This window comes from Anser anser (assembly GCF_964211835.1).
Source record: "Anser anser genome assembly, chromosome: 5".
NCBI lineage: Eukaryota > Metazoa > Chordata > Aves > Anseriformes > Anatidae > Anser > Anser anser.
Genome location: NC_139725.1, coordinates 48,797,982 through 48,820,813, shown reverse-complemented (window position 1 = coordinate 48,820,813; position 22,832 = coordinate 48,797,982). Strand labels below are relative to the sequence as shown.

General features: G+C 48.1%; 1 protein-coding gene across 3 annotated transcripts; it reads left to right on the top strand.

Annotated features, from left to right (window-relative positions):
• The first annotated feature begins 14,998 nt into the window (after positions 1–14,998).
• LOC310899839 (uncharacterized protein) lies at positions 14,999–19,670 on the top strand. Of its 3 annotated transcripts, none has more exons than XM_083836781.1 (3): positions 14,999–15,568; positions 15,728–15,779; positions 15,982–19,670. In XM_083836781.1, exons 1-3 carry the CDS (start codon positions 15,416–15,418, stop codon positions 16,815–16,817), a joined length of 1,041 nt encoding a protein of 346 aa, XP_083692907.1. In that variant the 5' UTR covers positions 14,999–15,415; the 3' UTR covers positions 16,818–19,670. The 3 variants fall into 3 exon arrangements, with proteins under 3 accessions (XP_083692907.1, XP_083692906.1, XP_083692905.1); XM_083836780.1 differs by having other exon boundaries at positions 15,725–15,779; XM_083836779.1 differs by having other exon boundaries at positions 14,999–15,779.
• Positions 19,671–22,832: the final 3,162 nt, after the last annotated feature.

The window sequence follows — 22,832 nt, the reverse complement described above, 5'->3', positions numbered from 1 at the left end:
CACAACAGTGATGGACACAAACCAAGGGCTTGTTGTATGCCTGTGCTGTGCTTCTCAGGGATGGAAACTTTTGCTACAAGAACTTTTCTGTGATATATTGATATTCCAACATCCTCGGGGCAGTCCAAGGAAAACTGAAACTGCATTGCCTGAGGCCAAAACCAAAACCCAGATCTCAGAGGAATCACTGAAATTTATGCATTTCGGTAAATTATATATCTCCACCTCAGAATGCCTTGAGGTGAGGAAACAAGGGATGTTCCTCTTGCAGCTCTCCCCAGTTCACCAGCCCTCGGGCCCAGCCCTCGTCCATGCCACTCCATGCCCCGAACCTGGAGAAAGAGCAAAGAGGGCAAACAGACTCAGCAACTCTGCTTGTCAGACCACTTCTTAGCTTCTGCTTGGGAGGTAATAAAAGGGCAGAGGAAGGGGAGCCCTGTCTCTTATAACTGGGTTGTAGTTGGCTGCACTTGTGCTGCTGCACAGAGAAGGTTCTGCCAGCTCTTCTGGGCTTCATACCTCAGCCATGAAAAATTGCTATAGGTTGAAATGTGTCATGCGAAAGCCAAGCCTGTGAGGGTCAAGTTTCAGTTGTGAGGGTGCAAAGTGTTACTTGTCCATCTGTACTTTGTGGATTGCGTTTTAAAAGACCCTTAATTTTGAAAAGCCATGGGTCTGGTTCCTTCTGATACTGGACATCTTCCTCCATATCAAAATAACTCTGGTGGAGAAGTGAAGTAATGCCTAATGACTCATGGTCCAAGCTTAGGGCAGCTTGGCCCTGACTAATCATTTTCAGTTTTAGCAGTGTTTGCAAAGTGTTCTGTGAGACCAGTTCAGGTTCACAAGATGTTTCTCACCTAATGAACTGTGAGTTTCCTGGTGTGGAAACATCTGTACTTTTGTCTAATAGGAATCCCATAATAGGCAAGGCACACTCTTGGGAAGGCATTTAGTGCCAACCCTGGAAGGAGGAGAAATACTGAGAAAAGTATTCTTACAGCTAAGACTTCTTAGTCACACAGCCTTTAATGATGAGGAATTTCTACTCCCTTCATCTCCCTACAACATATCATAAATTGAAAATGAGAATGCAGTAACAATTATTGACTATTTCACTGCATAACTTAATGTAACTGAAAAAAAAAAGAAGTACTTCAGACACTTGGCATAATAAAAAATGCATGTCATTTATTAGGTATTCTAATGAATGATGTTTCTATGAGAGTTCTGGAAAGGCAGAGTATCTCTTCTGATTTAAATTAAGTATATTATCGTATATGAGGGCTCGTTAGTATCCACCAGCACAGGATTTCAAAACGTTTTATGAAAAGGAGATGTTGAATCCTCATAATATATCTGCAAGGTAGGTGATATTGTCAGTTACTCCAACAATAAGAGAATAAGGAGGGAAGCTGAGGAGCAAGGGGGCCCTGCCACCTGCTCATTTGCTGAAGCCCGAAGAGAAAGCCAGCACATCCGCTTGCCAGTTTTGTGCTGTGACCACAGGCAACCCCAGCCACTTTAAAGAATTATGTGTTCATGCTATGTCCCAGTAGCATTAAGGCCTTGACCTGACGGGCATGGAAATGCACTCTCCAGGTTTACCTGTGGCTGAAAACTTGTGAAACAGCTGTGGGTCAGCTCCCACACTGCTGGTGATCCCAGCTCTAGACGGGGTGAAACCTTCTCTGCCTTGTGCTCATACCTGACAGTCCTAGCCCCCTGAAATGGCCATGCCCTTTCCCCCTGCAGTATGGATGGGTAGGGAAGTGAGAGAAAGGAAGGGGCATAAAAGTAATTATCTCTGTGTTACCAAACGATCTTTTTATTCTAGGCTGATCATAGAATCACAGAATCATAGAATATCCCGAGTTGGAAGGGACCCATAAGGATCATCAAGTCCAACTCCTGGCTCCGCACAGGTCTGCCCAAAAGTTCAGACCATGTGACTCAGTGCACAGTCCAATCGCTTCTTAAATTCAGACAGGCTTGGTGCAGTGACTGCTTCCCTGGGGAGCCTGTTCCAGTGTGCAACCACCCTCTCGGTGAAGAACCTCTTCCTGATGTCTAGCCTAAACTTCCCCTGCCTCAGCTTAACTGTTCCCGTGGGTCCTGTCACTGGTGTTTACGGAGAACAGGTCATTTGCCCCTCCACTCCCCCTCATGAGGAAGCTGCAGACCGTGATGAGGTCCCCCCTCAGCCTTCTCTTCTCCAGGCTGAACAGGCCAAGTGATCTCAGCCGCTCCTCGTATGTCATCCCCTCTAAGGAATAGTTTTACAGTAAGATGGAGCCAGGGCAGCAACCGTATTCAGCTGGAGAATCCAGGCCAGTATGTATGGGAAGAAGGCAAGCATGCTAATGGGGTCAGGTCCTGGGGTCTTATCTTACCCAGTCTGTACATCGCTAAGTGCTAGAGTAAACAACTCAAAGAGGCTGAAACACTGCTGCTCATTCTCGGATGATGGACTCAAGAGTGTTTCCAAGCTGCCAAGCCTGGGCGTGCACCCTGACTGTGCCTCGGCACCATCTCAGGGTGATCTTTCCTGGCCGTCTGCCAGCGGCGTTCCTCGGGGTTTCTGGGCAGCACCGGCTGTAGCTGAGCCTCACCACCCTGGGCTAGAGGCCAAGTGAGGATTCTTCTGATTGCACCTACTGCTCTTTTTAAGGCTTTCCTCTTAATTATCCGAGTTTCCTGCTGAAGCAAGTGGAAGGTGCGAAGGATCAAGCTATCTGCACATCAAGCCATAGAGCTGGAGCCGGTGCTAAGAATTGTGTTCTTGGCATTTGTGTTTCACTCCAGACAAGTAAAAGCTGCAGCTCAAATGATGCTAATAAGGTCACCGTTTCTCCAGAAGGATTCCTGCAGAGACGATTCCATTGAGGTAGGTTTCTCACCCGTGGAGACCGGGTACTATTATCCTGTAATTAAGAGGACACCTGCCGACCCAATGCATATGAAATAAAGAAACCTTCCGTAACAAAATCAACATTCAGGCAGGTGATTTTCCCACTCACTCTGATTGGCAATAGACATGTTGACAAGTGTTGTTGCACTGCAGATTATTTCTGGGCTAAGATTTCTTTTTCTACATATAACTGGGAACTAATGGCAGATACACTCATAGGTCTGAGGATAAAATTAGAGCTTGAGACTATTTCACTTGAATAGACCCAGATCATGAGCCAAATTCTCAGCTAATTTATGGAAGGTTAATGTTAAGGTTTAGTCCTGACAATAACTGTTCAACTCTATTCTCACTTAAACTGAAGTAATTGATGTTATCCTGTCATAAAAATAAAATAAGAATCATTTCATTGGATCTTTTAGTCATTGCTAGTCTTTGAGAAGTATCACATCCGAGACAGGCCTGTCTCTCACACAGACTTGCACCATATCCATTTGATTCCACCTTCAGCTTTTCTCCATCCTCTCTGATGGGTCTGCTGCATGTATCTGAATATATCTGACAATATCTTTTCCATTTATTTTTGTTTGTTTTATAAATGAAAAGCCAGTTATTGCCCCACCCCACCCCCAGAAAAATGTTTTGGGAAATATTTTGCTTGTTTTAAAAAAATATATATATAAAGGAAACGTCACAATTTTATAATGAAGTATCATTTCTGTGGAGATTTCAGTCTCATTATTCAATTACGTGTTCCTATAACTGCGCTAATGTGGATATGACATATGCATAAATAGAAATAAATTAGGTAGAACTGTCAGGGCATCCGTTTCATCTACAGATTTCTAATCTATTCAAAGACTTTCCCTTTGGGTTTTTGTCTTCTCCAACTTTAACTGCTGCCAAAGAGGTGGTGGAGCCTACCTGTCACATATAAATAGAGGAAGCTTTACAGCAAGTGCCTTGTCAGGATCTATATGTCTGTGGGTAGGACTCAGTTCCTTAAATTTAGATTTCTATGCCATTTAAAAATTTTAAGACATGCTAACGGTCCTTCATGTTTCACTGCAGACATGGTGCATGTTTCCCACAGTCTGTAGATGTTCAGGCAACTAAATCCAGTACGTTGGATATAGCACATGGAGGACAGCTATACATACTAGAGGCCATGATGGATGGGTCCTGATGAAGGTATTGGAAAAAATAAAAAAAGAAGAAACTTTGAAGTGGCATCCTATGAAATTATTCTGAAATATCTAGGACAATGAAAACAGTCTTGTTGGAACCACACCTGAAATTGTCAGGTGTGAGTCAAATTAAGAAATTAGGAGAGGTACAAGTCTGGCAACCCCGGGTGAAACTTCATAGTTTGCAAAATTGTCCTATGTGGTGTTCATGCCCTGGGGGGCATGTGATTGTCCAGTGACAGCAAGAGCATCAACATGCCATTAAAACAGGACTGATCACTTTTCTGTTGTTACCTACAGGGAGCAGCTTTTTGCAAGGTACCAGGGAGGAGAAAGAGAATTTGATATCATCCTGTGTAATTTCCATGCTATGAAATTGTAGGAGTAAACAAGATCTGAATTGGTTTAATCCCTGTTCTGGATGTAACTGTTATTTGATTTAGGAGAAACACAAACTCTGATTTGTAAAACACTGGTTGGGAAACCCAAACAACTAATTTTTATGTTTCATGAACAGATATATGCTCTCTGGAGTCTGGACCAAATCTTTGTCTCTCAGAAAGTGCTTATTCACTGTTTGTCATCACAACCAGCACTACACACCTTGAAAATCACATTTTCTGCTCTGTTTGTCATCCTGAGATATCATGGAAGGGAACTATGGAACTATTAACAGATAGTGAATGACTGGGTAGGAAATGCATAATGGGCAAACATATAAAATATACTTTTTGTCTTTAAACACAAGACATGCTAAGAATGTCATTCAGATCCCTGTAAGTGAGGAACACTCAGACATACTACTTACTGCTTATGTCATCACTTACTGCTCCCAGTACAGAAATGATCCTGATTAAGCATTATGGTTCACATTCTAGTTAGTTCTTATCCTTTACTTACCTGTATTGAAGCAGTGTCAACTAACATTATGGATGAATAATACAACAAACTTAAACTATGCCTTCTGGCAAAAAAACAAACAAACAAACAAACAAACAAACAAAAACAAACAAAAAAACAACTTTCCAAGGCACGTAGGATGAATCATAGATAAAAATGTTTTAAAGTATGCCTGAAACCACCCCTGCATAAGCTTACTTTAGCAAATCAGAACCTATGGTAGGGTTATGAAATGGCCTACTTTATGAAAGCTAGGCCATGTGTGTTGATTTTTGAAAGTCAGTTATTACTGCTATTTGAATAGTTGATATCAAAATGACTTGTCAAAAAGGTGAAGGAAGAAACTAGGGAAAAGCTGGCATTAATTTATATCTTTGTGACAACAGACTTGATCCAAGATAGAGAGCTAAACATCATGGCAACTTGGTGGCTAGTGTTTCTGGCAGCATTTTGATGGCCATGGGCATTGCATAAGAATCCTAGTGCCCCAGTAAACCTGTATTGCATGTGCACATTTCTAAATGTGAGTCCTGGCGATAAGGGATTAATTCTTTCAGGAATTAGACATCCCCCTGAAAGCTGTATGTGCTTAATACATTTCTTTGATATTGCCTTGCCTACCATCCTTGCAGCACCGAAAAAGCTGTAATGTTGTGGGTATCTGTAGGAGGAGGAAGTGAGACTACATGACCAGAAAGGTCTTTTTGAGCACTGTGTTTCTGAAAAGCCAGAAAAGCAGCAAATCCCTTCTGCTTTTTGTACTGCGCACATTTCTGCCTTTGGGAGAAGAAGGAAAGAAAAGTCAACACAGCATCCGCTTTAATATCTAACCTTTATTCACTGTAGAAAATATTACAGTCATGACAATGTTATGCAATCACACTGAGAAAAATATCTTTGCTATTTCAAAGACTGTCTCATGAGACTGTCTCATGATGCTATTTCATGACTGTCTCAATTGTAGAGTCCGGCCTGTGCTGTTTCAAGGAAAACTGTCCCAAAAGAAGGATGAAGCAGAGAGTTAGCTGCATTTATAGCTGGACACATGTGTTTTTCAGTCCTGTTGCTCTCTAGGGAAAGGAGCACTTGGCAGTGGGGACTGTGGCTTTGCCCTGCTCTGCAGGGACTGTGAGCATGATGTGCCAGCATAGAGAATCCTTACCAGCTTGTATATGTACCATATGCCTGAATTTCCTATGAGAGGTCCTCCTTTTCACCAGGAAAATTTGAGCTGGTTGGCTGTTGTCTAAAGGTCAGGGAGAAAATGCCTTGCTCATCCTGAATGTATGAGAGTTGCACAATAATACACATGTGTTGGGCAAGTCTGTGGGATGCCTACACTAAAGCTTCCTCTTCCCTTTGCAAGTATCACTGCACAAATAAACTTCAGGTGAACCCAGATGAAGCATGATGGTATTTAGCATGAATAAAGGCATCAGAAAATGATCATATAAAGGCTGTTTGTCTCCTTCCTGGAGATCAACAATAAACATGGCTATACCTGCTCCCATAGCCATCTCTACAAACGATACCAAAAATACTGCATTTGTAACTGCATTTGTCTTTCTGTTGTGTATCACAGACTACCGATGTTGAAAACAGAGGTAGTTTGAATGTACTTCTAGTGGTAAATATGATCTTGGATATATGCCAAGCAATAGCTATATTATTGGAATTTTCTGGCTGTTATATTGATTTTGAGAGTCTCCGTCTTATGTCGGTGACTGAAGCTGTTGTCAGGCTCCCTAGCATGTCTCTGACATAGGGGAAGGAGACAACAGTACTTATTATTGACTGTGCCACCAAAAACATTGAAGTTTTCTACATATTTTGACAGCCTCTTTGTATCTCTTTGGTGATGGTTGGAAAAAAGCATTGATGTAGATGGAGGTTCCAGTAATAAATATTGAATGTTCTTTATACTTTGCCCAGAAGAGAAGGTGAGCTTGAATGTATTTCTTGAAGCATGCAGAAAACATTTCTGTACATCACCAGTACCCATCATCATAAAGCTGCAGCTTTAGGCAGTGCTTTATTCCTGATGATTATAATTCAAAGCTACAAAGAATATTTTGGACTCTCTGAGAACAGCAGCAAAAGCTTAGCAGGAGCAGGAGGCTCTAGATGCCTTAGAGCTTTATTTTGAGCTGGAAATCAAGAAAGGTGTCATGTCCTGAGCTCCCCGTTTTCGGTGATTTTCCTGACCTTGCACACAGTCCAAGGGAAGAAGTAACAGCAGTGTCCATCTGCAAGACGGCATTTAAGGAAATACTGGGGATAAATTGCCTACCAATGCCATATCTAGTATGCATATTATTCTGACATCTATCAGTAGCAATGCTGTGTTGCAGTGAATCCACAATCATTCATCTGCCTAAGTAAATATGTATAATTTCTGGAAGCACCTGCATGCAGTGACTAATCTCCGTGATGAGGGATGGGCCATGTACCTTATCTGGAAAGATATGCATTTTTTTTCTTGAGTTGATTTGATGGGATCTACATCAACATGAGGCACAGTGCTTGTGCGGTGGGATCAGCACTGAAGCAGGACTGTCCACGCTGATGCCCTCCCACTCTGGCCTCGGGGTCTGGGAACAAATTAATGCATCTAGGCAGCTAGGAGGGATGTTGGGCAAGAGTATTCTGGGAGGAAATGCAGCTGCTCTGGAGCTAATTTCTTGTGAGATTTGCTGAGTCTGTGAATTGTTTAAAGTGCTAAGAGTGTCTTGGCAGTTGAGGAGACCCCCTGGAGTTACTGTGCTGGAAGCAATGATTTCATCACTTCACTGGACTTCATCTAAGCAGAAGTTGTTCTTTTTCTTGTGTGTCTGGGGACAGAAGCTGTTCCATTTTTGCTATGTTCAAAAGGGGGCAAAGCCAAAAGATTGGGAACTGCGCTACACATTTAGCACGTCAGGGTGCGTGTGGCTGCATTCTTAACGTGACCACATCGTATTCACACCCTGAATACTCCTTCTGCCTACAGCCAGACAGAAGCAAGCTTTTCCTCAGGTAGTGGCTTTGTTTCTACTACTGAAGTTACAAGGACAGTTACTGAAAATGGCTTATGAACTGTATTGCAGTGGGGTAAAGAAGGTGCTCAGTGTCAGTGAGGTAACGTGCATACAGTGCCAGCATGGTTCAGCGGTGGAAGAGCTTCCCAAAAGCTGGAAGCCCAGGTACTCTGTGCTCCCCAGAATTCATCTGTACTCCAGACAACTATACCGAAGAAAGTGTTAGCAAGCAGGTAGGATGTAAGTCCACATTTACCTTTTCAAGGACATTACAGGTGTCTGTTCTGCAATCCAAGCTCAAAAGCAAGAAGTGTGTATGGGCCATACGGACAGTGAGAGCTTCCATCCCCTGGCTGTGCTCTAGCAGATGGTTCCTTGGTTCCTCTGAGATTTTCATCCACAAAATGCAACTGAATATTCTGGGACTCCTATCTCACGTCTCCAACCGATACACAGCTTAGGGATCAAGGAAGAAGAGGTTATTATGGGGTTGTCTCATTACAGCTCTCTCTGCCTTGTGGTTCACCTGGGTGCTCATGAGGTCTTTGTGGCACAGTTCTGATCTAAGGATTCCAGGCAGAACTGTAAATATTAGCCTTTGGGCATCTGACCTTATGAAAATGCAGGTGAATGTGTGATGGTGGTAATTGCTGGCTACTTCCCTCTCTCTCTCTTTTCTTTTTTTTTTTTTTTGAAATGAAGCACATGTATATAGAAGGCATGCATAATTTATTTGGCCACAAAAGCCTTCAGAAATATGTTCAACATGACAGCAGTACCCAATGTGTTAAAATGGTCTGTAAGATAAAGGCTATTTTCCTTCTATTCAGTAACTTGGCTCACATCCCACTACCTACTGCATTAGGTCACATCAGTGTGTGCTGCATGACATGATGTGATGTAGCTGGAGAGCAACTGACACAGCATTGCTTCTCCCTGTTGCAGTGAGGTATGTTGGATGCTTGGGCAGCAAGTGCTGCAATATTAAATTGTCCCTGTTACCTGCACGTAGGCAAGTGCCCCACGCTCGGAAGCGTTTAGATATGATAGCAAGTTGTTCTCTATGTAGCAAGGGGAATGGGTTTTCTTACAGGACACCTCTGTTGCCATCACTCGAAACTCGTGCTGGGCTGTCTGCTGATGGTTGCCACTCAGAGGAGTGCTTTAGAGAAAACACAGCGGTGAGCGTGGGAGGTCTGAGCCTATTAGATCATGTGCAGGCCCTCCCCACTGCATGAGGCAGTTATAATCCTCCACAGGAATATCCAAATGGCAAATATAAAAGCAGAAGCCTCATGGCTATCCACAGGTATTGAGAATGCTGTGCTAACTTGTTAAACTGTAATGTTAAACCGTTGTGGGAGTTACATTTTGTGAAAACTCTCTGCTAAGTGAGCACCTTTCAAATCCAAAAAGGTTGTGAAACTGTTTGGAATAATGAACATCAGGCGATTAACACAATCATCTTTGAGGTCACCAGCAGTATAACAGCCATGCTCCCATTGACTTAGATCATCGTCAAATAAAATTTTGTAGTTCAATGCCTTTTAGACTGTATGTTTTTTTCTGTTATATCTTGTTCTTGTCTGACGGTGTGCATAACATTGGCAAAAATCAAGGGCAAATGCTGTTTAACTAGGTCACAGAAAGGATTGTACCTGCCCTGATCATTATGAAGGTATCTCCAGACTGCAGAATTTATTATTCTCTGGTCATAATATGGATGTTGAAGTGGAAAAAGTACCAGGGCCTGATCCAAATCGTTTTTGACTTCATTGATGTTAGTGGATTTCAAGCAAAGATACTAGTTTGCAATTGTTGCCAGTGTTTTATTTCATTTAAGAATAAAAATATGTCTAGCTTTAGATATTTTGCAGATGTCTTTTAAGTTACAGAGGAAACAAATACATCAGGAGTAGCAAACATCAGATATTGTTATGAGTATTATGTGGTCAAGCTAGTGGCCTTCCCAAACCTGTTCACTGAATTAAACCCCTTAGTTACTTGGTCCAGACATTTTTATTCCTTTAGTTTTTCAAAAGTCTTGATGTTGTCATCTCAGTTCAAACAGAGCCCCCTCAGTGTAGTTGCCTGACAGCTTCAATTGCAAGTCTTGCTTTACATGCTTTGTACTGCTCAGAAGTATATTGCAGAGGAGATCGTATGGCTGCTGCTCACTGGGACCAGCATGACAACAACACGCATATTTCATGAGGCTACTTTATGAATAACCGCATCAATAATATTCTGCTGTAATGACGACTCAGGCAATAAATGAACAAAAGGAAGCACATTACAGCAGTCAAATGAAATTCAAGGTGGAAAGCACAGACACATCTTTTACTGGGCCACAGGCTGCATATTTCCTCATTGTATTTAACCCTTTGCTAGAAATGGTCTAGTGCTCTGTCCTAACTCTCCCACATCCCCTGAGAAAGACCCATCTTGCCAGGTGGGTGCAGACCAGGGGACAGAGTTGTAGCATGGGTAAAAGTGGGCTATGTCAGAACATACAAAAAGGTTGTTCTTGCTGTCCTCAGGCCCCATGCACGACTTGTGGTGCAGCTCCCTGCTCCCAGCCCAGGTTTTGTGCTCTGACTGGGATGAGAAAATGCCAGCGTTATCCTAATCATGAGCCTCATCCACCAGGCGTGGAGCAGAGAGAAGGCAGAGGCAGGGAGCCACTCTGTGCCAGGAAGAGCTAGCGTCGGGCTGCTTTGTCAGTTTTAGCGAGTATTTTGCACTGAAAAGCAAATCGGAGCATTATAGTAGGAAATTGGAAGTGGACTGTGGCCAGAGAGAGACAGAAGTGAACCGAGGAGCCTGGCTTGGAGGTTATGGGCTGACAGCTGGGTATGAGCATCCTTCTGTGGGTCACTGGGAGCCAAGCCAGAGGGCTTAAAGGAAGATTAAGGTGAAGCCCCAGGTGCAATGTCTCCTCTATTAAATTCGTGAACTGGCTGTTCTTATAAGTGTTTTTTAAGTAACTGAGTGCCCACAATTGCTCCTGGAGTCAGAGGGGACATGTGAGGCCAGACCCCTTTCCTTCTTGCCACAAGCAGCTGCAATTGCAGCGCTTGGGATTGCACCGGTAGTGCCAGGGCTCAGAAAGTGTCTAGGTCTGTGCTCCCCTGACAGGGATTAGCAAATATTTGAGCCACCAGACAGACAAGTTGCAACAAGAAGGGGAAAAAAACCATCAGGATACTGAATTGCTCTGAAAGCCTGGGGAGACCTAGTGACTGAATGCGCATGTAAAGCAGGGTGATACTGCAGTCTCCATGGCAGCATCTCCAAATCGTACAGTAATATTTTGAAATGTAATATAAATTCTAATTTTTTAGTCTTAACCCATCAAATCCATTTTACTATAAATATCCACGCTATCCAGTCTCTGACAGAACTAAGGCTGACAGATATTTTAAGACTGTCCAACCAAAGAGCTAAAAAATGCAATTTATATTCCCTGCCAAAACACACTCCCTCAATTAGGAGGAGGAGGCCAGGATTTTAGGCAGGCAAAAGCAAGGAAATACAGAGTTACAGCAGGAACTGTGTCCTTACTCTCTCATATTCCCTGGGAAAGATCTGCCCTTCCTCATATGTCTGGATTATGTCAGTCTTCATTTGCCTAGCATCCGAAAGCACCAGGGCTTTACAGACAGGTGCACAGAGGTCCTTACGAGGACTAGTTCACACTGTGGATCAGCTACCCCTCTAATGGAAAGGAACAAATACATACGACAGTCTGGATCACAGCGAAGGGTTAGGTTCCCCTGGTAAACTTTCATTCAGAGGCTCTAAGCACTACCCTTTGCTGCCACTGGGTATGTGTGCTATCTGCACACATAAAGGTGCAGATGAAGCCTGCAATTTAAATTTGCTCATTTGTCAAAACCAACCCAGAGATGTTACCCTTGTGTTGTAATGAGCTTGCAGAGCCTCCAGGAATTTCACCCCGTTTTGCTGTCTCTGTTCTGCTGTCTGACGGATGCAGATGTGCAGACGCCAGCTAGCCTCTGAGGTGGTCATCTCTGGCCCCAAAGCTTTGTAACTGCAGTTCTGGCTGAGCTAGAACCAAGGCACCCAATGAGGCTGGGTTAGCTGGATTTCCTCCTCCAGACAAGGATGTCTGGTTCTAGACTTCAGCATATATACAAGAGGGAGAAACCAAGGGTTTTTAATTTTGGGTCCTTGCTTTCTTTATCATGTCCTAGAAGCCACTTATCCATGAGTCTGTGGTAATGGCCTCTCTGGTGCCCATTCATATGGATGGAGAAATAGTTTCCAGAAAACAAGAGGCTGAAAAGAAGCAAGTTCACGCTGAGAGGTAACATGGGAAAGACTCCCGAGAGCTGATAAGCTCCAGAGACTTACAATACTGTTGAATCCACAAGAAATCACAAATTCAGGACATAAAAAGGCTGCTGAATCTGTCCAATGCCACCGGCACACATCAGCATCCACCACAGCCTATAAATCCAACCACACCTGAGAAGGCAGGGCCTGATATATGCAGACAACTACAGGCTTAAAAACACGCCTAGTGAAACAAGGGACCCCGAGGGCTCTGCTGAACCCACGAGTACATTGGTATGAACTTCTGCTTCTGAGAACCAGCTGGGCTCAGCCCCCCCAGCTGTTGCTCCAAGGTGGTAACTGGGAGCGTGGGCATGTGTCCGCTCAAGGGAGTAATTGAATGTGCTCCACGATAGTTATCTGGTCCCCACAACAACAGCTGGATCCTATTCAGGGTACCAGCTTAGTTCAGAAAAGGTGCTCTAAGAAATATCAGCTGTGATCTCTGTCTCCACCTGACTGGATCCTCCGTTGGGGAAATTTACAGTAATCGTATGTGTGCTGCTGAAAAGTTATCAGCGGAAAACATGCCCTTATTCCTCAATGTGCAAATGTAATTATTATGCAAAGTGCTGTAACTCTTCTTGAAATTATCTGCATTTTTGGTGCAACTTTATATACAGATGCTGTTAGGTCTGAAATACTCACTTAATCATTGTAGACCAGATTTCCTAACTCCAATTCTATTTTTACCACTGCACACAGGCCATTGTATATCTGAATCCTTGAATGCTCTTGCAGACTGGTTGCTTCGAAGCCCAGATAAGAAAAGTTTTGGGCAGACAAAATAGACTCTCTCATAAACACCAGAATCTCAGTCTTACCATCTGACAGAAAGCAATGGGCAACAATCTGCCCATCAGGCACGACAACTCTGACCCACACTAGAATTACTAATTAAAAAAAAAAATAGTTACTCATGCTCTTGGCAAGTTATATATTGCCATCTGTAGTAGCAGATACATGACAGCCAGCATTTCTTTAGAAAATGAGAGTATTTTATTCTTTCAAATGTCTGCAGAAATATTCAGGTGTTGCTAGCAGCTTTGCTGCTAATTACACTTAAACTTAAGTGAAATGTAATAAATAAATAGACAGATCATGAGATAATTACAAGGTGCTTAGAATGTCAGATAAATAAGAGAATAATCAATAAACAAATATTTCTAACAACTGTTTCTGTGGAAACTGGAGACTGATTAAACAGAGATACAGACAGAGTGACTCAGGTGCTGGGCCTGAGCCAAGGATCTGCTGAGTACTCGTCGCTCTTTCCCAGCGCAGTTGGTGCTTTCTGCCTTGTAGGATTAGACCCATTTGCGAAGTGATGCATTGTAATGTTTGCAATTAAATGAGCAAGAAGGATTTGGCAAATGCTCGTCTGTAAGAGATGTTGGAAGTCGGTCCATCCAGTACGAGGCTGCAGCCATCTCTGGCGAAAACATGGTGCCTGAATAAGAAAAAGCAGGACATTACACAGCAGTTTTGAAGACGGTGTTGGACTCAGTTGCCCAAAGACATGAATATGGTGTCAGCCATGCCCAGGGAGATATGCCTTGGCCTCCAGTCGCTGTCACAAATATTGAGGGTCTCCCAGAGGTCCTATCATATCTGCCAGCCCCCTGCAGATGCTCCAGCTGCCCCGTATAGTAAACATATGAATATAAATGCTACTGGTCATGTTTTTGATCATATAGCTTCCCATTGCACTCCTAGTCCTGCTGGTTTGCATGGTTTGCAAGTCCTTTGTCCTTGGGTGTCAATGTCCTTCAGCACTCAGGTGCTCACTGCCAGTCTAAATGCTGGCTGACATTGCTCCATCATTGCAGGTGGTGTTCTCATCTGTCCTCCCAATGGGTGACTGGGACCCAGAAAGAAGGAGGAGAATGGGACAGGTAAATGACTAGCTGAGGGGGTGGTATCTAGACCAAGGCTCTAGGTATTTTGAGCTTGGGCAGGCCTTTGAAAAGCTGGGTATGTGGGCTTCTGATGGACTCCAACTCAGTAGGTGGGGCACAAGTGTATTGGGGAGCAAGTTCTCTGGATTGATTACCAGGCCTTTAAACTAGGTTAGACGGGGAAAGGGAGTTAGATGTGACACAGAAGAGCTGGGGGAATTTGTCACTGCTGTCACTGCTGAAGATAGTAGAGAAAAACCTCTGAGTTGTCCCATAGGATTGTCCGAGGGCTCCTCAGAGAAGGTAATGTTTCCGATACCCCACCCGGAATCTTCTTGCGTCCCCCTAGGGGCAACTGCGCCTGCTGCTTCCCTAAACTGCCTGTATACCAATGCGCATGGCATGGGAAATAAACAAACAAACAAAACAGAAACAGTAGACAAAATGAACAAAAATAAACAAAATAAAAATAACAACAATATAAAACAGTAAACAAAAATAAACACAGGAAATAAACAGGCAGAAACAACACTTCCGAAGCCCTGGAATGCAGCTGTGAAGGTACTTGCACACTGAGGATGTTGTGCCCCAAGACTCACGCCACCACAACCCTTTCCAGAGAAATCCTTCAGCATCGTCAACCACGGCCAAAAAGGCAAAGGCAAAACTAGAGCAATAAGCCACCAGTCAAGCAACTGCCATAAACTCAGCAGAACCTCCCAGCCGTGGCCAGGAAAAGCAGCGCTATCAAAGTCAGGAGCAGGTATTGCCAGGCAGAGAGCTGCTTCAGTTTGAGGAAGTGTTTGAAACTACTGCCCTGAGGCTCCTGGAACCTTCAGGCCGGTGAAACGCACTGCTTCCTCGGTCTTACCGCCCTCTCCTGACAGCTACGAACGGCCCTCCCCAGCCAGCAGGGCCTGGCCTACCCCAGCCTCCTGCCCAGGGGCTCCCTGCAGAGCCCCCAGCCCCTGGCCCTGCTGGGTGCCCCTCTCTGGTCCTGCGTCTGCGCCCTCCGCCTGGGCTCTCTGATGCGCTCAGCGGTGTCACAGAGCTGGCGGTGACCTCACAGTCTCACTCCTGCCCTTATCCCCCGGTGGCAGCAGCCACTGAGGCCTGTGTCGCACGGAGCAGCGTCTCCAGAGGATGGCACAGACACTCGTCTCTGGTCCCAGCATGCTGGATACCCTGGGGCTGGCACTTCACGGCTGCCTCTGCCTCGGCCCCGGCCTCGTCCTGCTCCTGGTGGCCTGGGCCACCCTGCGCTGCTGCCGCAGCACTTCAGGCAAACGCCACCAGGTAGGAGGGAGGCTCCAGGCCAGCCTTTCTCAGGAAGCCTGGCAGGGCAGGGGGGCTGGGGATTCGGGGGGGTCCCACTGCACCGGGGGATGGGACACGAGGCCTCTCGGGGGGCTCAGCTGGGGCCAGGCTCACTGGGGTTCTGCTCTCTGCCAGCAGGTCTGTGACGGGAGCCGAGGCAGGGGAAGGCGCAGCAAGGTTCATGAAACAGGTAGAGCTCTCCTCGGCCCTGGCGCTGGCTCCTGCAGGCGCCGGGGTCCCCTAGGGCCCCGCTGCCGCCCAGGGCTGGGCCACATCCAAGCCGCGGGCAGCCGGGCCCCACCTTCAGAGGCCAGCCGGCCACCTGGGCCAGGCGCAGGGCCCGTCCCAGCAGACACTTGCTCACGGCGCTCCGTGTCCCCCATCTCTTGCAGATGCTGAGGCGCGCGCTCACGGCTGCGGGAGCAGCCCGATCTGGATCGGCAGCAGACCCTTAGGCCAGCTTCTGTGTTACGACCTCGACTGTGAACGCTGCAGCCAGGCTGTCAGGGAGAGGCAGCAGCGGCTCCTTGCCAGGCAGGCCAGAGCCTCCTGCTATCCACGCTCCTCTTCCTCTTCGGACGCCAGCGACTCCAGCCAGCACAGGGCCCCGGCCAGATCATTCCACCCGGCCAAGCTAACATCCGTCAGATCCTGGTGGCAGCCAGTGCTGCGGAACAGGAAGCGGAGGAGACCCTCTCCCCAGCGTGCAGCGATGCCCCAGACAACACTGAAAATCTATGGGGCAACCACACTTCCCTGCGATGCTGGGCCTCTCAGACAGGCCGAGGAGCTTGCCAAGATGGCTCCCAGGCACCACGAGGCTGGCTTGCCCCTCACCACAGGCTCTGACGCAGCTGACAAGGACGGCAACCTGCCCGCTGGTGTGGATCCTCGTCCCATGAAAAGGCTGGAGCAAGGACTGGGCTTCTGGAAGCTGCTGCGGATGCACACCCTGAGGAAGTCCATAGAGATGCAGCTGGGAGCCCTCCCCACCACGGTGCAGCAGTCCCACAGGAGATACACATACAGGATGGCACGCCGCACAGCTCCCGCGCCGCTGCACTCCCGTCCTGCCCCCTCCTACTTCTGCTCAGCGGAGGCCCTGTTCCTGCCGGAGGACGTGCGGGAGTTCCTGGAGATGCACATCCGTGAGAAGAAGCTGCGCCACCAATGGGGCTTGCCTGCAGGGTCGCTGGGAGGACCCCAGGCACTGCCATCAGTCCCCTAACAGCAGCGCGCAGGGCTCCACGTTCAGCGCCACCCTCAAGATCCAGGGCTGGGCACCAGGAAAGCGGGTGTCCCATGGAAAACATCCCCTGCTGCCTGTGCTGCGAGGGACAGAAGCTGCGAGGGAACGTGGAAGCCTCCCCGTCACTACCTCTTCCTACCCCTGTTTTAACCCATTTAATCCATTAAACCCATTCCTATTAAATCTCCACCTGTTCTGGGCTGCACTGATATGAGCACAGATGTCTGGGAGGGCTCTGAGGCTCCCCATGGCGCCAACGAACCAGGGCTGCGGGATGAGGAACATGGTACCTCTAACCATGCCGCCCACCTCAGCAGACTGGCACTTCCAGAGAGCAGCCCCTATGCAGGGCTCATGGTGTTGGCATTCATGAAAACACATAATCCACAAAGTGATTATATGAAGGTGCTTTATTAGGCGCCGGAAGTTAGGGGCATGCCTGCCCAAATCTAACTTCGTCCGATTTGCTCACTCAGTTCTCTTTTATCTCCTAAAATATTACATATGCATTAAGTTTCACAACACATCTACGCATACTCATTTCCTAGCTCCGCCTAGCCCCACTTCGTATGCTAATTATCTTATCAGTCCTTCTGCGCTTGCGTATCACTCTCTGGTGGTCGTCCGGGTGGTCGTCAGGATGAAGTAAGATGTCTTCATCAGAGTTGAACCTTTTAACCTTTTCTTCTTACGCATGCTCTCTGAGCCCTTGGTCTCAGTCCAAACCGCAAGGTTGGTTTGATCCAGTTCTCGGGGTCCGAGAGGCCCCAGTTATCTAGATTCTTGCAAATTTGGCATTCTTTTAGTCCTCCTTATTCCTCATCATGAACTGGTGCATTCCCTCATGCTATCTTTGCACATATATTTTGTGTCTTCCAAGCGCAGCCCCGGAACAGTACATCGCAAATGTAACACATATTAAGCAATATTGTATATTTCATTTTCTATTACCAACAATGGGACCATTTTGATGTCCCTCTTTGGGCTCTTGCACTGTTGCGAGGGCCTGGGAGCGCCAGCAGGGAAGTGAAAGCAGGCGCAGGATGGCTCTGGGAGAGCAAAGTCTTGGCTGTCCCCATCCTCATTAGGTGAGGCCACCTCAGGGTGCCAAAGGGGAGGGGAAGTCCTGATGGGGGCAAGCAAATGAAGGGGGGATCACACTCACATTGGACATGCCTCTCTTGGTCAATGTCCACCCTGGGCCATATCACACCGTTCCCTCATGCCTTGATGCGGCACAGGCCAGTCATAAAGGGGCTAAAAAAAAGTGCCAGGAGCACCGCGAACACGACGCACAAACAGGACCGGCTTGGCAGTTAGCACAGGCAGTTTGTGCGGGACAGTTCAAGCGGGGCAGGGAGGAGTGCGGGGAGGATCCTCTCCTCTCTTTCCCACTTCACTTGCTCTTGCTCTCCTCTCCTTTGGGAACTCTGCCTCTTATGACTTATAATTCACCCTGGTGGGCACCCGGCATAGCCGCCGGGCTGAGGCAGCAACCCAAACTGAGGGGACACGGCCTCTCTGGGCTCATGTGGGCACCCAGGTGGATCCCCTGGGAGGTGAAGTGGCAGTCCAGAGTGGTGACTGTGGGGAGCTCCGGAATCTGGAGGCTCCCCTGGGTCCTGAGGGAAGAGAGGGCTGTCGTGGGTGCAGGTGTGCCCTGCTCAAGGAGCTGCTTGAGCAGATGGGTGGGCTGCAGCGAGAAATCGGCAGCCTGAGGGGCTCCTGGGAGTCTCTGAGGGAGACGGGTAGGAGGTGTGAACCTACCCCTACTGAAGCCCAGCAGCCCCCTCCTAAGTCCCTGCAAAGGGTAGCAGCTGAGCCAGCTGGTCACCTGCAGGACAGAGAGCTTGACAGCCCGCGAGAGGAAAGGGGCCGGACCCTCGTCTCTGCTCAAAGCAGAAGGAGGCGTCTGCCCCCAACACCCATGGTGCCACCAACCCCCACGGTGTCCCTGGGTAATAGGTTCGAGGCTCTCGGGCAGGAAAGGGATGAGGGTCTGGAGAGTAGTTGGAACTCAGGCCCCAAGAAGCACATCGAGGTAGAGGGAAGTAGCAAGCACAGGGAGCGGGACCGGTCAGGGCACTGCATCAAAAGGATCCCATCGGATTGTCCGAGGGCTCCTCAGAGAAGGTAATGTTTCCGATACCCCACCCGGAATCTTCTTGCGTCCCCCTAGGGGCAACCGTGCCTGCTGCTTCCCTAAACTGCCTGTATACCAATGCGCATGGCATGGGAAATAAACAAACAAACAAAACAGAAACAGTAGACAAAATGAACAAAAATAAACAAAATAAAAATAACAACAATATAAAACAGTAAACAAAAATAAACACGGGAAATAAACAGGCAGAAACAACACTTCCGAAGCCCTGGAATGCAGCTGTGAAGGTACTTGCACACCGAGGATGTTGTGCCCCAAGACTCACGCCACCACAACCCTTTCCAGAGAAATCCTTCAGCATCGTCAACCACGGCCAAAAAGGCAAAGGCAAAACTAGAGCAATAAGCCACCGGTCAAGCAACTGCCATAAACTCAGCAGAACCTCCCAGCCGTGGCCAGGAAAAGCAGCGCTATCAAAGTCAGGAGTATCACACAGTATCACAGATTTCTAGGTTGGAAGAGACCTCAAGATCATCGAGTCCAACCTCCGACCTAACACTAAGTACTCCACTAAACCATATCGCTAAGCTCTACATCTAAATGTCTTTTAAAGACCTCCAGGGATGGTGACTCCACCACCTCCCTGGGCAGCCCGTTCCAATGCTTAATAACCCTTTCGGTAAAGAAGTTCTTCCTAACATCCAACCTAAAACTCCCCTGTCGCAACTTTCGCCCATTCCCCCTCGTCCTGTCACCAGGCACGCGGGAGAACAGACCAACCCCCACCTCTCTACAGCCTCCTTTAAGGTAACTGTAGAGAGCAATAAGGTCGCCCCTGAGCCTCCTCTTCTCCAGGCTGAACAAGCCCAGCTCCCTCAGCCGCTCCTCGTAAGACCTGTTCTCCAGACCCCTCACCAGCTTGGTCGCCCTTCTCTGGACTCGCTCGAGCACGTCCGTGTCCTTCCTGTAGCGAGGGGCCCAAAACTGAACACAGTACTCAAGGTGCGGCCTCACCAGAGCCGAGTACAGGGGCACAATCACTTCCCTAGACCTGCTGGCCACACTGCTTCTTATACAGGCCAGGATGCTGTTGGTCTTCTTGGCCACCTGAGCACACTGCTGGCTCATATTCAGCCGACTATCAACCAATACTCCCAGGTCCCTCTCGGCCAGGCCGCTTTCCAGCCACTCATCTCCCAGCCTGTAGCTCTGCTTGGGGTTGTTGCGCCCCAGGTGCAGGACCCGGCACTTGGCCTTGTTGAACTTCATACAGTTGACCTCAGCCCATCGCTCCAGCCTATCCAGATCCTCCTGCAGAGCCTTCCTGCCCTCGAGCAGATCGACACACGCACTTAGCTTGGTGTCATCTGCAAACTTACTGAGGGTGCACTGGACGCCCTCATCCAGATCATCGATAAAGATATTAAAGAGGACCGGCCCCAGTACCGAGCCCTGGGGGACACCACTAGTGACCAGCCTCCAACCAGATTTGACTCCATTCACCACAACTCTCTGGGCCCGGCTATCCAGCCAGTTTCTAACCCAGCGAAGCGTACGCCAGTCCAAGCCCCGAGCAGCCAGTTTCTTGAGGAGAATGTTGTGGGGAACGGTGTCAAAAGCCTTACTGAAATCAAGGTAAACCACATCCACAGCCTTTCCCTCATCCACCAAGCGCGTCACTTTGTCATAGAAGGAGATCAGGTTCGTCAAGCAGGACCTGCCTTTCATAAACCCATGCTGACTGGGCCTGATCGCCTGCTTGCCGTGCAAGTGCCGCGTGATGACCCTCAAGATAATCTGCTCCATGAGCTTTCCTGGCACTGAGGTCAAACTGACAGGCCTATAGTTCCCCGGGTCTGCCCTGCGGCCCTTCTTATAGATGGGCGTCACATTGGCTAGCCGCCAGTCAACTGGGACCTCCCCCGATAGCCAGGACTGCCGATAAATGATGGAAAGCGGCTCGGCCAGCTCCTCCGCCAGTTCTTTCAGTACCCTCGGGTGCATCCCATCCGGCCCCATCGACTTGTGCACATCCAAGCTCCGTAGCAGGTCGCCAACCATTTCCTCATGGGTAGCGAAGGCCACATCCTGCTCCCCATCCCCTTCCACCAGCTCAGGGCACTGGGTATCCAGAGAACAACCGGTATTGCCGCTAAAGACTGAGGCAAAGGCGGCATTAAGCACCTCAGCCTTTTCCTCATCCTTAGTAACTAGGTTTCCCCTCGCATCCAGTAAAGGATGGAGATTCTCCTTAGTCCTCCGTTTCGTGTTGATATATTTGTAAAAGGATTTTTTGTTGTCTTTAACGGCAGTAGCCAGGTTGAGCTCCAGATGAGCTTTGGCCTTTCTAATTTTCTCCCTGCACAGCCTCGCTACATCCTTGTAGTCCTCCTCAGTGGCCCGCCCTTTTTTCCAAAGATTATAAACCCTCTTTTTTCTGCTAAGCACAAGCCGCAACTCTCTGTTGAGCCAGGCCGGTCTTCTTCCACGCCGGCTCGTCTTTGGGCACGTGGGGACGGACTGCTCCTGTGCCATCACGATTTCCTTCTTGAGGAGCGCCCAGCCTTCCTGGACTCCTCTGCCCTTCAGAACCGCCTCCCAAGGGACTCGGCCAACCAGCGTCCTGAGCAGCTCAAAGTCAGCCCTCCGGAAGTCCAATACAGCAGTTTTACTGGTCCCCTTCCTGGCCTCGCCAAGAATAGAGAACTCTACCATTTCGTGGTCACTCTGCCCAAGACAGTTTCCAACCACCACATCTCCCACCAGTCCTTCTCTGTTTGTGAAGAGAAGGTCTAGCGGGGCACCACCCCTGGTAGGTTCACTGACCAGCTGTGTCAGGAAGCTATCTCCCACGCTCTCCAGAAACCTCCTAGACTACTTTCTCTGTGCCGTGTTGTGTTTCCAGGATATGTCCGGGAAGTTGAAGTCCCCCACGAGGACAAGCGCCGACGATTTTGCAACTTCTGTCAGTTGCCTATAAAACTCCTCATCCGTCTCCTCATCCTGGTTCGGCGGTCTATAACAGACCCCGACCAGGATGCTAGCCTTGCCGGCCTTCCCGCGGATCCTAACCCACAGGGATTCAACCTTATCATTCCCAGCCTGGAGTTCCACAACATCAAAAGATTCTCTAATGTAGAGAGCCACGCCACCACCCCCTCTGTGCTGCCTGTCCCTCCTGAAGAGCCGATAGCCAGGCATTGCAGCACTCCAGTCGTGGGAGCGGTCCCACCACGTCTCCGTGATGGCAACCAAGTCGTAGCCTGCCTGCTGCACGATGGCTTCCAGCTCCTCCTGTTTGTTACCCATGCTGCGTGCATTAGTGTAGATGCACTTCAGCTGGGCCATCGCCTTCTTCCCCGGCCTAGCCATTGTTTCCCCCGGCACAGCTCCAACAAGCCTTGTTTGAGCCCCGTCCCCCTTCTTACCTAGTTTAAAGCGCTCTCTATGAGCCCCGCCAGCTCCTGGCCTAGGATCCGTTTTCCCCTTGGAGATAGGGACCCGTCTGGGGCCATCAGGCCGGGTGCCGAGTAAAGCTCCCCATGGTGAAAAAACCCAAAATTTCTGTGCTGGCACCAGCCTCTGAGCCACCTATTAACCACGTGAGCTTTCCGTGTCCTCTCCGTGCCTCTCCCTTCCCCCGTAGGGATAGACGAAAACACCACCTGCACTCCCGCTCCATCCACCAATCGTCCCAGCCCCCTATAGTCCCGTTTGATAGCCTTGAGGCTTCTCTTTTCAACATCGTCACTGCCAGCCTGGACTATCAAAAGCGGGTAATAGTCAGAGGGGCGAACCAGGTTTGGAAGCTTCCTGGTAACGTCTCTGACCCTGGCCCCAGGGAGGCAGCAGACTTCCCTATGTGTGGGGTCGGGCCGACAAATAGGGCC